The 18,010-nt window shown below is 46.2% G+C and overlaps 1 protein-coding gene across 1 annotated transcript in view; it reads right to left on the bottom strand.

Annotated features, from left to right (window-relative positions):
* Window positions 1-5,388: 5,388 nt before the first annotated feature.
* Window positions 5,389-18,010, bottom strand: part of RSL1D1 (ribosomal L1 domain containing 1) — a 185,522-nt gene continuing 172,900 nt past the window's right edge. The window contains exon 9 of the mRNA XM_069210183.1: window positions 5,389-5,785. Within this exon, the coding sequence (XP_069066284.1) occupies window positions 5,585-5,785 (201 nt within the window). The 3' untranslated portion in view covers window positions 5,389-5,584. The remainder of the gene's footprint in view (window positions 5,786-18,010) is intronic.

Below are 18,010 nucleotides of genomic sequence, written 5' to 3'. Positions count from 1 at the left end.
TGCAGAGTTCAAAGTGGTGCCCAAAACACATAGGCTAGAATGGAGAGAAGGGGGTGCCCCGGTTCCGGTCTGCTTGCAGGTAAGTACCCGCGTCTTCGGAGGGCAGACCAGGGGGGTTTTGTAGGGCACCGGGGGGGACACAAGTCCACACAGAAATTTCACCCTCAGCGGCGCGGGGGCGGCCGGGTGCAGTGTAGAAACAAGCGTCGGGTTCGCAATGTTAGTCTATGAGAGATCTCGGGATCTCTTCAGCGCTGCAGGCAGGCAAGGGGGGGGTTCCTCGGGGAAACCTCCACTTGGGCAAGGGAGAGGGACTCCTGGGGGTCACTTCTCCAGTGAAAGTCCGGTCCTTCAGGTCCTGGGGGCTGCGGGTGCAGGGTCTCTCCCAGGCGTCGGGACTTTAGGTTCAAAGAGTCGCGGTCAGGGGAAGCCTCGGGATTCCCTCTGCAGGCGGCGCTGTGGGGGCTCAGGGGGGACAGGTTTTGGTACTCACAGTATCAGAGTAGTCCTGGGGTCCCTCCTGAGGTGTCGGATCTCCACCAGCCGAGTCGGGGTCGCCGGGTGCAGTGTTGCAAGTCTCACGCTTCTTGCGGGGAGCTTGCAGGGTTCTTTCAAGGCTGCTGGGAACAAAGTTGCAGCCTTTCTTGGAGCAGGTCCGCTGTCCTCGGGAGTTTCTTGTCTTTTCGAAGCAGGGGCAGTCCTCAGAGGATGTCGAGGTCGCTGGTCCCTTTGGAAGGCGTCGCTGGAGCAGGATCTTTGGAAGGCAGGAGACAGGCCGGTGAGTTTCTGGAGCCAAGGCAGTTGTCGTCTTCTGGTCTTCCTCTGCAGGGGTTTTCAGCTAGGCAGTCCTTCTTCTTGTAGTTTGCAGGAATCTAATTTTCTAGGGTTCAGGGTAGCCCTTAAATACTAAATTTAAGGGCGTGTTTAGGTCTGGGGGGTTAGTAGCCAATGGCTACTAGCCCTGAGGGTGGGTACACCCTCTTTGTGCCTCCTCCCAAGGGGAGGGGGGTCACAATCCTAACCCTATTGGGGGAATCCTCCATCTGCAAGATGGAGGATTTCTAAAAGTTAGAGTCACCTCAGCTCAGGACACCTTAGGGGCTGTCCTGACTGGCCAGTGACTCCTCCTTGTTATTCTCATTATTTTCTCCGGCCTTGCCGCCAAAAAGTGGGGCCTGGCCGGAGGGGGCGGGCAACTCCACTAGCTGGAGTGTCCTGCTGGGTTGTCACAAAGGAGGTGAGCCTTTGAGGCTCACCGCCAGGTGTGACAATTCCTGCCTGGGAGAGGTGTTAGCATCTCCACCCAGTGCAGGCTTTGTTACTGGCCTCAGAGTGACAAAGGCACTCTCCCCATGGGGCCAGCAACATGTCTCGGTTTGTGGCAGGCTGCTAAAACTAGTCAGCCTACACAGATAGTCGGTTAAGTTTCAGGGGGCACCTCTAAGGTGCCCTCTGTGGTGTATTTTACAATAAAATGTACACTGGCATCAGTGTGCATTTATTGTGCTGAGAAGTTTGATACCAAACTTCCCAGTTTTCAGTGTAGCCATTATGGTGCTGTGGAGTTCGTGTTTGACAGACTCCCAGACCATATACTCTTATGGCTACCCTGCACTTACAATGTCTAAGGTTTTGCTTAGACACTGTAGGGGTACCATGCTCATGCACTGGTACCCTCACCTATGGTATAGTGCACCCTGCCTTAGGGCTGTAAGGCCTGCTAGAGGGGTGTCTTACCTATACTGCATAGGCAGTGAGAGGCTGGCATGGCACCCTGAGGGGAGTGCCATGTCGACTTACTCGTTTTGTCCTCACTAGCACACACAAGCTGGTAAGCAGTGTGTCTGTGCTGAGTGAGAGGTCTCCAGGGTGGCATAAGACATGCTGCAGCCCTTAGAGACCTTCCTTGGCATCAGGGCCCTTGGTACTAGAAGTACCAGTTACAAGGGACTTATCTGGATGCCAGGGTCTGCCAATTGTGGATACAAAAGTACATTTTAGGTGAAGGAACACTGGTGCTGGGGCCTGGTTAGCAGGGTCCCAGCACTCTTCTCAGTCAAGTCAGCATCAGTATCAGGCAAAAAGTGGGGGGTAACTGCAACAGGGAGCCATTTCTTTACAGACGGTGAACCCTAATTTGAAGAGGGTTTGTATGATATGATTTGTGTGATATGAGCACTCTATTAACGAATGGGCCTTGATTAGCCAGTCGTCTAGATATGGGAACACATGTATTTGCTGCCTTCTTATGTGTGCAGCGACTACCGCTAGACATTTGGTAAAGACTCTTGGTGCGGTTGTTAATCCGAAAGGCAGTACTTTGAATTGGTAATGTATTCCCTTGAATACAAACCTTAGGTATTTCCTGTGCGATGGGTGTATTGGTATATGGAAATAAGCATCCTTGAGGTCTAAAGTTGCCATGTAGTCGTGTAGTTTTAGCAATGGCAATACTTCTTGTAGTGTGACCATGTGAAAGTGGTCTGATTTGATGAAAGTGTTCACTACTCTGAGGTCTAGGATTGGTCTCAGCGTTTTGTCCTTCTTTGGTATCAGAAAGTACAGTGAGTAAACTCCTGTGTTTATTTGTGTGTTTGGCACTAATTCGATTGCATTCTTTTGCAATAGTGCCTGCACTTCTATCTCCAGGAGATTGGAATGGTGTGTTGTCAAATTTTGTGCTTTTGGTGGTATGTTTGGAGGGAATTGTAGAAATTCTATGCAATAACCATGTTGGATAATTGCTAGAACCCAAGTGTCTGTAGTGATTTCCTCCCATGCTTTGTAATAATGACTTATTCTTCCCCCCACTGGTGTTGTGTGGAGGGGGTGAGTGACATGTGAGTCACTGTTTAGTAGTAGGGGTTTTGGGGCTCTGAAATCTTCCTCTATTTCTAGGGAATTGCCCTCCTCTATATTGTCCCCGAAAACCTCCTCTATACTGTCCCTGGTAACTGGACGGTGTTGCTTGTGAGGTGTTGGCTTGTGTGCTTTGACCCCGAAACCCCCCTCGAAAGGGTGTTTTACGGAATGTGCTGTAATTGCCTCTGCTCTGCGGGGAGTAGAGTGCGCCCATGGCTTTGGCAGTGTCCGTATCTTTTTTGAGTTTCTCAATCGCTGTGTCCACTTCTGGACCGAACAGTTCTTTTTCGTTAAAAGGCATATTGAGAACTGCTTGTTGAATCTCTGGTTTAAATCCAGACGTTCGGAGCCATGCATGCCTTCTGATAGTTACAGATGTATTAATTGTCCTTGCAGCTGTATCTGCAGCGTCCATGGAGGAGCGGATCTGGTTGTTGGAAATGGTCTGTCCCTCCTCAACCACTTGTTTTGCCCTATTTTGTAAGTCCTTGGGCAGATGTTCAATGAGATGTTGCATCTCGTCCCAGTGGGCTCTGTCATAGCGCGCAAGTAGTGCCTGGGAGTTCGCGATGCGCCACTGGTTTGCAGCTTGTGCTGCGACTCTCTTACCAGCTGCATCGAACTTGCGGCTTTCTTTATCTGGGGGTGGTGCATCTCCAGATGTGTGGGAGTTGGCCCTTTTCCTAGCTGCTCCTACAACGACAGAGTCTGGTGGCAGCTGTGTAGTGATGAAAACCGGGTCTGTAGGAGGCGCCTTATACTTTTTCTCCACCCTTGGTGTGATAGCCCTACTTTTGACCGGCTCCTTAAAGATGTCTTTTGCGTGCCGGAGCATACCAGGGAGCATAGGCAGGCTTTGGTATGAGCTGTGGGTGGAGGAGAGTGTGTTGAATAAAAAATCATCCTCGACCTGTTCTGAGTGGAGGCTTACGTTGTGAAATTGTGCTGCTCTAGCCACCACTTGAGAATACGCGGTGCTGTCCTCTGGTGGAGATGGCTTCGTAGGGTATGCCTCCGGACTGTTATCTGACACTGGGGCGTCGTATAGGTCCCATGCGTGTTGATCTTGGTCACCCTGGCTTACGGTGGTGTGAGCTGGGGAGTGTGATGGAGTTTGTGCTGGTGAGACGTTAATCACGGGCGGAGGAGAGGGTGGTGGGGTAACTCTTTTCACCACTTTTGGTTGTGGTGTCTGTTCAGTTTGGAACTCCAACCTTCTCTTTCTTCTAATGGGGGGAAGGGTGCTTATTTTTCCTGTCCCCTGCTGTATGAAAATACGCTTTTGCGTATGGTCTACATCAGTTGATTGTAGCTCTTCCTCAAACCTATGCTTTTGCATTTGGGAGGTTAGCGAGTGCTCTTCTGTATAAGAGCCTGAAGCTGGGTCGCTTGCAGTTTGTTTCGGCACCGAAACCCTGTCTGCGTGTTTTTCCGGCTCCGAGGTGACTTTTTTCTTTTTCGGGGCGGAAACCTCTCGGCGTCGATCTTCTTCGGTGCCGCTGTCTCGGCGTCGAGCCGTGTCCACACCGGCATCTCGGTGTCGAGGCTTGTCTCCAGCACTTTCTCGGTCCCGAGAAGGCTGTGTGCCGGTGTCTCGACCGGAGTCGGACGATCTCGGCACTGTTTGGGCCTTTTTCGGTGCCGACGGTCGGTCACCGAATTTATGGGTGGAGCCATGGCCTGATGGCAGTGGCGTCCCCTGGGCCTTGTAAATCTTCTTCTGTGTGGTTTTCGACGTCTTACTCACGGTTTGTGTATCGTCGAATCCTTCGGAGTCCGATTCTTGGATCGAGAAGGTACCTTCCTCTTCTTGTTCCTCGAACTCTCGGTGGGCTGTCGGCGCGGACGCCATCTGAAGTCTTCTGGCTCGACGGTCTCGGAGTGTTTTTCGGGACCGGAACGCACAACAGGCCTCGCAGGTGTCTTCACTGTGCTCAGGTGACAGGCAGAGGTTACAGACCAAGTGTTGGTCTGTATAGGGGTATTTATTGTGGCATTTGGGGCAGAAACGGAACGGGGTCCGTTCCATCGGCGTTCTTCAGCACGCGGTCGGGCCGACCAGGCCCCGACGGGGGATCGAAAAACTACCCCGAAGGGCACCGGAGCTCTTCGATCACGATGCGGTGTTGAATCTAACTACGCCGATCCCGAACGCAACAATACCGACGAAAATCTTCCGAAATTAGCTATCTTTCCGTTCCGAAACTCGGAGCGACAGGAACACGTCCGAACCCGATGGCGGAAAAAAAACAATCGAAGATGGAGTCGACGCCCATGCGCAATGGAGACAAAAGGAGGAGTCACTCGGTCCCGTGACTCGAAAGACTTCTTCGAAGAAAAACAACTTGTAACACTCCGGCCCAACACCAGATGGCGAGCTATTGCAAAACATGCGTATCTACAGCGACAGATGCCATCGAACATAATGATTTCAATATTAATAGAAAAACTCAATGAGAAAGCCAAAAAGGTAACAAAGCAAATGTAATATACAGTCCAAAAATTAATTGTTCAAGACAATTCTGGTACACAAAAAGGTCTAAAAATGTTTTATTCGCACATTTACTATCCAACAGTAAAGACGTGCAGCTCAATCATCTTCTTGAACTTTAGTGGCTTGAAGCTCGCTGTTTGTTACTTGACAGTCCTTCATACATAGTGAAAATTGAGCACCAAAGGGCAACCAGTACTCTGTGTCACCATGATCCACCTCAAGTCGGTCTCAAACATTTTCTTTGGATATGTGCTTTTTACCCTTAAATTTCTTTGGTTTAGTAGGAGCTGTTAATCCCACCCCAGTTCGACGGGTTTTCCGCTTCAGATTGGTGTCTCCTTGGTTGGGTTTCTTACCGACCAGAGGTTTGACACTGACTTCAGTTTGCGATTCTTTGTTTGAAGGTTTTTTAGATTTACCTCCCTGGACCTAAAATAGGAAAACAGAAATAAAATTAAAAGAATACACAGAAATTAAACACCATACATTTTCTTGTGCTCTTACGTCGACTGATCACATCTGAAAAACACACATGAACAAAGTGTTTTGTTTATACATGCCAGCTATTTGTCTTTAGTAGGAATTACAACTGACAAAAAAACAAATCTAATCTAAGACCAAGGGCCATATGTATGAACACATTTTCCCATAGACACAGAATGGGTAAAACCCGTTGATACATCTGGCCCCAAGTCCAGTGGTTGAAAGTGAATGCATTTTCGGTTAATAATTAATTTTCCCATTCTTTTTAGTATCTGGCTACATACAGCATTAGGCCCCTGTTGCATGTGTTAATGACAATACAAGGGAATAGCTAATTGTGGATGGTTAAACTCTGCAAAAAGTTCATGCGTTCATTTTACACACATGGAATAATGGAGCCACCCTGTACCTATTTGTGTGTGTTACAAGCAAACACTGACTGGAATGAAAGCCAGATGCAGTAGCTTTGCCATTGTTATATATTTCATTTTTTGTTGCCCGGTGGCATGTCAATGAAAATGTGCAGCGACCTGCAGTGGCGTAGCGTGGGGGGTGCAGGGGGGGGCCGGCCGCACCGGGTGCAACATCTGGGGGCGGGGGGTGGGGGGGGGGGGTGGGGGGGGGGTGCCGCTCGCAGCTCTCGAGTGCTAAAATCCACTGGTTGGGGGCGCAAATTACTTGCCTTGCCCCGGGTGCTGACAACCCACGATACGCCACTGGCGACCTGTAAAGAGGAGGCTCATGCTGATTTTAACCGATGCATGTGTGTTGTGTGCCAAAGAGAAGGTCTTCAAACTCTCCTCAGACTAAGTAAGGTGCTACTTCCAACTCCTACAGCACCAGTCCAACACGCATGAATGTCATCAGTACAATATAAGAAGGTGGGAAAAATGTGCGTTAGCCTGCAGGAAAAGGTTATGGGCCATGACTGATGTGTCGTCTGCCATACCTTGTCCCCGGGAGCAGGTCAAGAGCAGAGGCCCAGTTAAAACTTCCTTACGTTACCTCAAATGGAATACCCTGCAGGATGTTAGAACTAATTATTTTCGTCTCAGTTCCTGGAAAGGTCTAGAATTATAAGGTATATAAAAGGTATCTGTGGCAGAGTGTTTCTAGCTAAAGTGCATGGAGCTTACTTAGACACTCCTTTGGATTATGCAAGATGCTTCTTCACTCTGCGTACGTGCTTCTGAACTCATGATATGGGTTTAATAATTGACTGTCTGGATGAGAGCATGTCCAAGACACAGATGTAGCTTGGGGTAAGAGTGGTTTGTTTAGTGTCCTTATCACTAATTACCAGTAGTGTTTGCAAAGGTGAGAAGATGTTAGATATACATTTGGATGAGAAAAACATCTGGATTTCAAAAGTATGTACAGTTGAGCTGGAAACAAAATACACCTCCTGTCATAAATAATCGGACATTATCTGGCTGCCACTGTAATTTGGTCTGAAGTGAACCTCCATGTCTTTGGAAATTCCTTGATGAGTGACCAGATTGGCCTTCGGGAGTCAGCTTCCATGCTGTGTTGAAGGATTTGCTGGACAGAAGAAAACGCAAAAAAGTCTCTGCCTCCTATGCAAATGCATTCTAGGCGTTCATTTGGACAGAGCTGGGAATTTCTTCCCATCACCCAAACATGGAACTTACAGAAGGACCCAGGTTGTTCTATACTTGTTGCAGGCACTTGGGTATCCTATGGACCTGGGCTGGATACAGCAATGTGTGGGCTGTTGCCCTCCGACACAGCAGGTGCCTTTATGGTACAGGCCCATCTACATTTTCTTCAGGCTTCCTAATTCCTAAATGGCTGCTCTGGGCATGCTTTGTCACCCTCACTTTTTATACGGGCACACTGTATCTTGTTTTTCTTATCTATCGAAACAAGAAAAATATATATGCAATTATCTTCCATGATCTGCAGCAGTGCTCTCCATATTCTAAAATTCATGCATGCGAGTTACAGCTCTGTAGCTTAGAATTCCCTACAGTAAAAGTATAATCTACTCTGCATATCACAGCTGGAGAAAGGCGGGAAAGAGGAGTGAGTCTTCTTTTTGTCTTAGGATACGCAAAGTCCCTATATTCCTGAATCCCTCAACCTCTAACGAAAGACCAGTTCTAAATAGAGCAGATTTCTATTGAGGGAAAAACAAGCAATCTCTCGCCGATGCAAATGCTGTTGTGCAGAGTGGCTGCTGTGCAGCACGGCAGAAAGTTGAAAAAAGAAGTTATGACCCAGTCAGCACTGACTGACATAGCAATTTGAGGAAAAAAAAAAAACCTTCTGCTATGCTGCACTGCTGTACAACATGGCTAACAAAACACTGACAAAGCCAATAGCTCTTGTGTATGCGAGACCTGCTGTCTTTTCCAATCCTTGTTGACACTTGTCGCACTTTTAACATACTCCATTTCGTTGAGGCTTTTGCTATACAATATTTGTTTTTGTTAATAACTTTTGCAGTTGTCTCACATTTTGTTTTTTTTGGGGGGGGGGGGGGGGGGGGGGGAGGGTTAGCTGTTTTGTAATTTCTAGGATAAAGAAGCCGGGGGGAAAAAAAAAAAAACAGCATTAAAAACAACTTGACTCCCAGCAGGGTTAAATCAACCTTTCATCCTTCTGATCTTGATTTGATAGGAGTACCATTAAGTTTGGTCACTTATTCCAATGTTGTACTACAGTTCATTATGTCAGGTGTGCACTATATAAAATATCAACACTACGGTTTGGCTTCTCTAAGATGAACTAATACCAGCTGCCCACAATGATGTAACAGCTGTGTGCCAGCACTTTGAACAACTAAATTCATTCTTACATAAGTTAAAACTCTTATGTACAGCAGCAGAAACAATGAATTAACGCATGTTGGGAAGGTTCCTGCTAAGTAATGTGTGGTGTTGCAAGGCGATATCCGCCGGGTTGAGACTGCCACTGACAGGGCTGCATGCCACCCATGCAGTTGTTTCAAATATCCCTTTATCTGCGCCATACCCCGGTGCCCTCTAAACTATACCTTTACTCTCATCCTTCTATCCCACCTCTTAGGGTACCGCTTTCTTTACCTTTCTTCCCCTCTAGTCCAGCCTTCTTTATGAGTTTACACTCTTCAGATGCGTAGTCTGTGAGGACCTAAGTAAAAGGGTCAATTGAGGTGTACATGCAACACGAAGTTACAACATATAAAGTGTTGAGGCCTAGTACCCAAAGGCAGGCAGGGGTATACAAGCATAATATCTAAGAATGTAATTTATGCCACCCTTTGTTGAAGCCAAGTTGGAGCAAAAATGAAAAAAATGTTGAAGATAGTAAATAAATTACTGTACACAGGATGGTTTGGTGCCAGCATCTTAAAGAAAGTTAACTAGTCACCTTCATCTATGGATGGCTGTAACTAGCCTCTAAAGAGGTGACACTGCTGTCCATAAATTTGAGCAACCAATTTGATGTACTGGTGAAAGGGGTGTTTATCTAAAACTCGGAACAAAAAAAAAAAATCTAAGCACTGCAATTTAATTGCAACAGGGCAGGGAAGAACACACAATTCATTCTTTACCAGGATTTCATTTTTTGTTTGCTACTAACATGCTGACATGAACACTGTAGTCAAAACTGCACTTAAATTCAACATGGAATTTAGACGGTACAAAAAATCACAAATATAATACATTTCTTTTTTTATTGTCCCATGTCTTAAATTTCAAGGTTCTTCCTATTAGGATAGAATCAAAAAAGGATGATATACTTTTCCAAGGAGAGGTTTTTAATAGTTACATTAAGGACAGGTTTACATTTCCTTGCAACATAATTTAGTCAACCTTTCCACATGATTTGATTCTCCACTGCTGAATGATTCCACTAATTCAGATTAGAGACTAGCCAAAAATAAATCCAGCACATTCAAAGCTGTTGGTGAAACCCTGCAACAATAAATATGTCATTGCAGCCTGAAGACATAATTAACAAGCACTGGCCTATAGCCAATAGGTCTCGCCTTTAAGCCCTCAAAAGAATTAAGCCATGCAGCACATGAACCTTTATCAGAAATAAACTGTTTGTGCATTCCTTCACACAGTTGGCATTATACTGTAAGAGTTAGAACATCCCCTAGAAGGCACCACAATATGAATAACATTTTGAAGAAACACGGTCATCTAATCATGTAGTCAGGCCCTTGAGGGCATAACCACATGAAAAGAAAAGGATGGAGAGCAGTGCAGAGTAACCAGGAACTCAAAAAATCTGACTAGAGCTACTCTCAAATCTAGCTACGTAATTATAAATTAAAAACAACAACGTGATCAATGCATTTTTATAAGTATGTCAGACAAATTCTCTCATAGGTCCCAGCTGAACCATTCCTTATGTATGTATATAACATTTTTTCTTCGCTCTAATCATGGTATATCGGATGGCATAATTCTATTCATTTTGGCATACTTATCTATAATTATTTAACAACCATAAGCTTCTGTTGATGTATTAGTTTTATTTATAACAATTTATAGCAAAAATATGTCGAGAACATTAATACACAAAAAAATCATCAGGATAATACAAGATAAATGCCCCGCCATACCATGAGCAACAACCACCATCCAATCAATCACATCAATGGTAATTCACACTGTAGCAAAACCAGACTCAATCACCATACCATAAAATCTATACAATAAAAAGTCCAAAGACTAATACATAATTGTTCTAATCCATTGATGTCATGTATCAGAACAATTATCTTGATGATTTTTGTGCATTATTGTTCGACATTTTTTTTGCTATAAATTGGTATAAATAAAACAAATACATCAACAGAAGTGTATAAAATGTTCAATATTCTGCTCCATTTCTCAAAATCACAAACAAAAAACCCGGACGGCTAACAAAGGAAATGTTGCCCTGAATGTCTAGAATCCAGTTCCGCCAGGACAGTCGAAAAAGCTTTATAGAATGACACAGGAAAGCCGTTGAGGCCCAGCACTTTGTTCAGTGCAATCCCCTGGGCTGTAAAAAAACACCTCCTGAGGAGTAATGGGCATCTCTAGAGCTGGAAAATTCTCCAGATCAAGTTCAGTAGGCTCAGAGTAGCAAACTTGTACATTTGGCTTTTCAACTGTAGGAAGCTGGCCCTTTATTTGGTATATGAATACCGTGTAAAGGGTCCAGGAATTCCCCAGTGAGTGGACAGGGCTTGCTATACAATCCCAAAGAGCTCTAATTAGGAGTAGTGTGGCCGAACAGCCTTAGGCTGAACACAGAGGAGTGCAAGACAGCTACAAATATTCACAATTGTCAATAAATGAGACACACGACTCAAGGCGATCCACACCAATTTATAAAAATATATATTTAGGCATCAGAGAAAAATCGTTCAAGTAAGTACAATTTTAAACAGGATTCATTTCACTTTAAAAAGTGGACAGTGCAATTTCTGAGTTCTGCAATGTTATCCTATGCAAGGGAAAACATGTTAAGCAAGCAGGTAGAGGACAGAAACTTACAAGACCAATCTACCAGGGTTAAGGTGAGTAGTGGTCAAGGTCCAAGGAAACACCCACAGTACACCCTCAGCGGCACTGGGGCTGTGGGTGCAGAGCGCAAACAGTGTTGGCTGTCCAGTGCGTTCCTTCGGAGATCAGTGACTGCGGAAAGAGGCTAAAGGCTCTGGCCAGGAAGCCAGTCGGGCTGAACCAACAGGGGGCTCAGGCCTCATGATGCTCGGGCACAGGTAGGCACCTTTGGTGCTATTCTCCACAGTTTGGGGACGACGGGTGCAGAGGTGTCCTTAGGTTTTGGGTTTTCTTTACTGGAGCGGTAGCGGTGGAGTGGGGCTGCGTGCCTAGGCTGCAGGAGTCATGAGGGAGTCCAGGAGAGATGAAACCACGATGGATTTGGACTCTGGAGGGCTGGCGACCTAGTGGGCACCGGTGGTCCACTTCAACTCGGGTTGGAGACGGCTGTGCAGTTTAACTTCACGTGTCAGGTTTTGGCCGATCTAGAGACTTCAGAGTCCGTTCTTTAGAGGTTGCTGGAGAACAGGTCCGCTGTTCCTGGAAGGTCTCGAGTCTTTATTGAAGGCAGGCAGTCCTCCCGGGTTTCTGTAGTCACAGTTGCAGGATGAGTCAACTTTGGTGCAGATTTTGACAAGGGATGCAGACAGGCCAGCCGGTGGGGTTGGTACGAGGTCAGCTGCTTCTTTTCTCCTGTCACTGATCTTCGGTGTCCTTGCCTCCCAGAGGTACTGAACTTAATGTTGTTAGGGGTGTGTAGGGTAGTAGCTGATGGGCTACTGACCTTTGGAGTCACTACGCCCCCTATTCGACCACTTCCTTTGGAAAGTGGGTATAACCCTGTCCCAGAATTTTTAAGTTTCCCTTCTCCAGGAGGGCTACTTCTGAAAAATTGTGTCCACCTCACAGTAGCCCGCCTGCCTTAAGGATGGTACTAGACCAGGGGCGGCATGCCTAACGGACTAGCTAATTTTCCCACATGTCCAGGTGCCAAATGGACTGGCTTCCTCTCCTGTGAGGGTAGCCAGATTTGCATTTCAAAGGCATCAGCCCTTTGAGGCTTGCCACCTTAAGAAGGCTGTGGGAGGGGGTGTTACACCTTTTTCCAGGATTGTCTTTTGTTCTGGACTTTGAGAGCAGAGGGCTCTCACCCTAGGGGTCCAGTACAGTGTCTCGGGTGGCAGGCTGGCAGAAACAGGTCAGCAACTACACCAGAGGCTGAGAGGGTTTCAGTGGGCCCCATTAAGATGCCCTCTGGGTTCATGTATTGGTAAATCCAACACTGGCATCAGTGTGGGTTCACCAATACGAGATGTTTGATATCAAACATCCCCATCATCAGTGAAGCCATCATGTGGTTGGGGAACTCTTATTGACCAGTGTCCGGCACATACATTTAAAATGACACTATGTCTGAGAATCAACAAAGACATAGCAGGGGCATTTCTGCTTGTGCAATACATCCAGTCTTAGGGCTGTAGGGCCTGCAAGAGAGGTGACTTACATATATTGCAAGCAGTGTTAGGGGACATGGCACACAGGCTGTGTGCAATGTTGTGTTTTCAATTCTGCCTGCCTGCACCAAGACAAAAAGCCTGTATTAGCAGCCTGTCATATGCTTGGTGAGGGTTCTCTTGGTGAGGGTTCTCTTAGGGTGGCACAATTTGTGCTGCAGCCCTTAGAGACTCTCTTAAGTACACAGGCCCTAGGTACCAGGGGCACTGTTTACGAGGGTGCTAGAGGTTTGCCAATTGGGGAAACTACTGTGCAGTTTTGGGAAAGGGATCTTGCAGTGGGGACCTGGTTAGCAGGAATCCAGTGCACTTTCAGTTGAAATCACATCAGATAACAGGCAAAATGTGGGAGGTAACCATGTCAAAAAGAGGCACCTTCCTAAATTAATCTAATAACATTCAGTGCACTACTCAGTTAACCTCTTTAGAATGTCAGGGATACTCGACACCACCGTACCATCAAAATCCTTCAGCTTTTGTATGAAGTTACGAGTCTGAAGAGGTTTCAGTTTACAGGGTAAAGTTCTATAAGCCTTAGACCCTTTTTCAAAATATTTTTGCCTCGTATATAACATTTTTATGGGCTTAAAACTAGTTCTATTTATCCCCTGACTTTACATAGTGATTGAAAGGTGTGAGTGAGGCAATCAGTCTCCTGCTGCTCAAGTGCACAATCGGGGACTCGAGCTTGTTTCCATGCTTTTGCCCGTCTCTGAAATGTGGCTGTGTGTGAAATGAGTTCACCTCTCAGCACCACAATTGTAGCATCCCACACCATGGCAAAGGAAAGTTCACCCACTAATGTTCTCTTGATAGCCGTAAAATTGGCTATTCGTAGGAAAGCACCCCTTTTCGTCATGGTTACCCCCACTTTTTGCCACTGATGTTTTTCGCCTGATGTGGACTGAGTCCCTGCTAACCAGGCCCCAGTGTCAGTGTTCTTTGCCTAAAAACAAGGTAAAATGGTCTAATTGTGTACAATTGGCCCATACTTTAGCACCCCTGTTCGTCCCTAGCAAATGGGAACCATGGTTCCCAGGGCACGGGTATTAAAGAGGGTCCCTAAGAGCTCCTGCATATATTAAGCCACCCTAAGGGACCCCCATACAAACTGCATGAAGACTGCCATCACAGGCTGTGTGACTTGGTGTAAACCATGTGTGAAAAGACAAGGCACACTCACTGTGTGCCATGTCCAAGACACTGCATCCAATATATTTAAGTCACCACTACAACAGGCCTTATAGCCCTAAGGCAGGGTGCATTATATTACATGTGAGGGCGTATCTCCATGAGCAAATATGCCCCTATACTGTCTAGTTCAGTTACTAGATGGTACAAGTGAACATGGAAGCCATCTTAAGTATATGTCCTGGGCACTGATCATTATGGGACCCCCAGCTACATGCTGGTTTTGCTGAAACCTAAGGTATTTGGTATCAAGCACCTAGTCGCAATAAATCCATACTGATGCTTGTATAAGAATTATTATAAAAGCACCCAGAAGGTACTTTAGACGTGCCCCCTTAAATCTACTAGTCTTTTAGTGTGCTGGCTGACTGGTCTTGACCAGCCTGTCTCCACAAATGTGTTTCTGACCCCTTGTAGGTGAGAGCCAGAACTTTCTGGTGTCAGGAAACAATGACTTCTCCAGAGAAGGTGTAATCACTTCTTCCTGCAGGATGGCTAGTAAATCTGCTTACCTAAGCCAGAGGCTTCAAAGCCTATGTTGTCTTTGATATGACTTGCTCCAGACCTGGAGAATGCCACCCCCTGCTCTGAGGCCCATTTGGCACCAGAACAGGCAGCAAATTAGCTATGCAGTAGGCGTTTTGCACCACCAGACTAGTCTCAACCTCTAAGGTGGGCTACCTGATGTGCTCCACGAAAGAAGTGTTCCACCATCTTGTTTTTGGTGCAATTAGGAACTCTGGGACATGATTATGCCCCATCCCCACAGGAAGTAGTCATATGAGGGTGCAGTCACCCCAGGGGTAAGTAGCCCATTGGCTACTACCCTATACTCCCCTTGACGCCCTAAATTCAGTATTTAGGTGGCTCCCTGACACCAGGAACTTAGATTATTCGGTCTACAAGAAAAAGGTCAAAGAAGAACCGACCAGCGCAACAACTGTGGACTAGCTGTAGACTTTAGCGCTAAACCCTGTCTGCCTGCTCCTGCCCTGACAATTGCAAAGATGGACTCATTCTGTAGCTGTGCATCTTCCAAAGCCTTGGAGGCCTGCCCGCACTTCACTAACCAGTCAGCATCTCCCTTGGAGTGGAGGAGCCACTTCCCTGCACCAGCAGACACCAACTGCTTTGCTGACCATCGGGTCCACGAGGAAGCAAATTGCCAGGAAGAGGATCCAAAGTGTCCAGGAGGTCAGTCTGTGTACCTATCAAATGTTCGAAATGCTGAGCCTGCCCTGAGCCTTCCTGCACCAATACCCGGGAGTACCACAGCCAATTGCAAGCACCAAGACATGTTTGTGTTCAGTCCGAACACCACAGCCGCAAAAATGTCAAGGGACTTCAAAAGAACCTCAAACTTGACGATCTGCCAGACAAAACACCTATGCACCCAAGCCCACCAGACTGAGTCCACTGAAACCAACGGTGTATCTGTGTTGCTGAGTCTCTTAAGGGCCAAGGCCCCTATGCCGGACTGGTCCCAAAGTCTCCAGGTAAGTTTCCCCATTTTTACAGAAAGAGCACTGGCGCTAGGGCCTGGTTAGCAGGGACCCAGTGCAAATCAGTCCAAAAATATCAGAACCAGTGACAAAATGTGGATAGGACCATGATAAAAAGGGGCACTTCCAAAAGTCATCAACTGTGTGAGCACCCAATCAAGTTCCATGCAGGCTTTGGCATGCTTCTTGGGGTGCTATTTTCTTCACTCCTTTTAGGAAGCTCTTCACAGCTGGTGTGAAGAAACTTCTATTCAATGTGCCTCTTGCGTACCCTACTATGGCTGCTAAGTGGACTTTGACAGAGGCATAGGAGTGTTGCTTATCTAATAGATGAGTCAGGTATCTAATGACTGCGGCATATTGAGTCCAGCTTTGTTACAACATAGTTGAAAATACTTCCATGTGTTCTGTAACATTTCCTTGGTGTTGGTTGTCTTGCTTTATTAAAAGATCTCCACTGCCCTTAGTAACTTGAGATGCCCAAATTCTAAGTCCTCATGCTGCCATGTTGAGGGCCAAACTTGTCCCCGTTAAAACATTAAGAGGCCATGGTGTCCTGGGAGTCATATGTTCTGCCCTTGGGATATTTACATGATGTCTAAGTCTATGTCTGTTGAGCCCATTGGTGGGGTTCTCAGGATCAGTTTGACGTGTTCCTGTCTGCACTTCTGGATTTGTCTTGGAATCACTGGAATCAGTGGAAAGGTGCAAGCAAATCTCCCGGACGAGGTGATCAACATAGCATTCCCCAGAGACTGGAATGCACATTCCAGAGTGTTGCAAAAAGGTCTACTTGTCAGGTCCCCCAACCCTGGAAAACCCATCTTGACACTTTTCAGCTCACTAGCATCTGTGGCGTTGCTTACGTGATTTGCTTGTCCGAGTCTGTTTTTTCCTTTCCTGATAGATGTATTGCTGCTATTGAAACTTTGTTCACTATTGCCCTTCTCCATATATCCTGAGCCAGAGTTGATGGATGGTAGGATCTTGCCCCATCTTGTTTGTTCAAGTAGTGCATTTTTGCTACGCTGTCAGTTTGAATTAAGACCGTCCCCTCAGTCACATGTTTCTGGAAGGTCTTCAGTGCCAGTAAAACAATATTCAGCTCCAGCACAATCATGTGTTCCACTACTACTTTAGGGTTCCAGATACCCCCGACTTTCAACTCGCCCACGTGAGCTCCCCGTTCCATGTGGGATGCACCTGTTATGATGGTCACAGAGGGGGCTGATGGTTTGAATTTTTTCCCAATTGTTAGCGGTTTGTAGTTCCACCATTGCATCTTTTTCTGGACCTTGTCTTTAACAACTACTAGATCATCCCAACTCCCGGTTGACAGTGTCCATTGCTGCGGGCCCATTCTGGTCTTGGTCTCATGTGTAGCTTAGCATGCGGGACGAGGGGGATGCAGGAAGCAATCATGCCCATCATTTTCCCTGTTGCTCTCATTGTCGGATGTTTCCGCTTCTGGTAATTGTGACTCTGCTCTGTGATTGTTTCAATGCTCTTGTCCACTAGTCTCACTTTGGCTTTCTGAGAACACAAGATTGCCCCAGGAATGTTTTCTTCTTGTGTGGGATCTGAGATGACTTCTCGTAGTTGAAGGTGAAAAACAGTGGGTGCAAGGTTTTCACCACTTTATGTTCTTTTTGCATTGACTGCCTGTCTTAGCTTCTGCCGGCAAATCATTTAAGTATGGACAGACATGTATTCCATGACATCTTAAGTGTGTTGCTGCCGCAGCTAAGCATTTCGTGAGCATTTGTGGTGCTGATTTTATTCCAAATGGTAGCATCTTGAATTAGTAGTGTGTCTTGTTTACTACAAATGAGAGAAATTGTCTGACGTTTGTTTACAGGTATCTCTGGGAGTCATCCCAGAGGTCTATGGTTGCCATGTAGTCTCCTTCCTACATCAGGGAAATATTTTCCTGTAGCACTGTCATCTTTTGAGTTTTTATGAACTTGTTTAATGAGCTCAGGTCTAGTATTGGTCTTAATGTTTTGTCTGGATTGGGTACCAAGAAGTAGTTTGAGTTAATTCCTTTGAGCCTTTGTCCATGGGGATTTAATTCTGTAGCTTCTTTGGTTAACAACTCTTTCACTTTCTGTTGTAGGCATTGTTGGTTGTCTATCTTTATCTTCTTTAGCCTTGGTGCTTTGATAGAAGCGACTTTGTTAACTATGCAATAGCAGTATTTTATTATATTTAGCATTCACTTGTTGGAGGTAATTCTCTCCCATTCTTGTAAGAATCCTTCTACTGGTGACTTGTGTGTGAGGGTTCCTTCAGGGCAGTCACTTGGTGGTGTGGTTTCCCCTGTCAGGGTTACTTCTCTCCCTCTTCTGTGAAAGGAGTGACTTGAGCAGTACTGCCACTGTGAGGGGGGTGATGGGTTCCCTTTGTTGGATGCTGAAGTCTGTGTGGGCTATCTGTGGCTGCATGGTTCCC

This window comes from Pleurodeles waltl, chromosome 10 (genome assembly GCF_031143425.1).
Source record: "Pleurodeles waltl isolate 20211129_DDA chromosome 10, aPleWal1.hap1.20221129, whole genome shotgun sequence".
Lineage (NCBI taxonomy): Eukaryota > Metazoa > Chordata > Amphibia > Caudata > Salamandridae > Pleurodeles > Pleurodeles waltl.
Note: the sequence above shows the minus strand (reverse complement) of the source record. Positions and strands in the feature narration are given on the sequence as shown.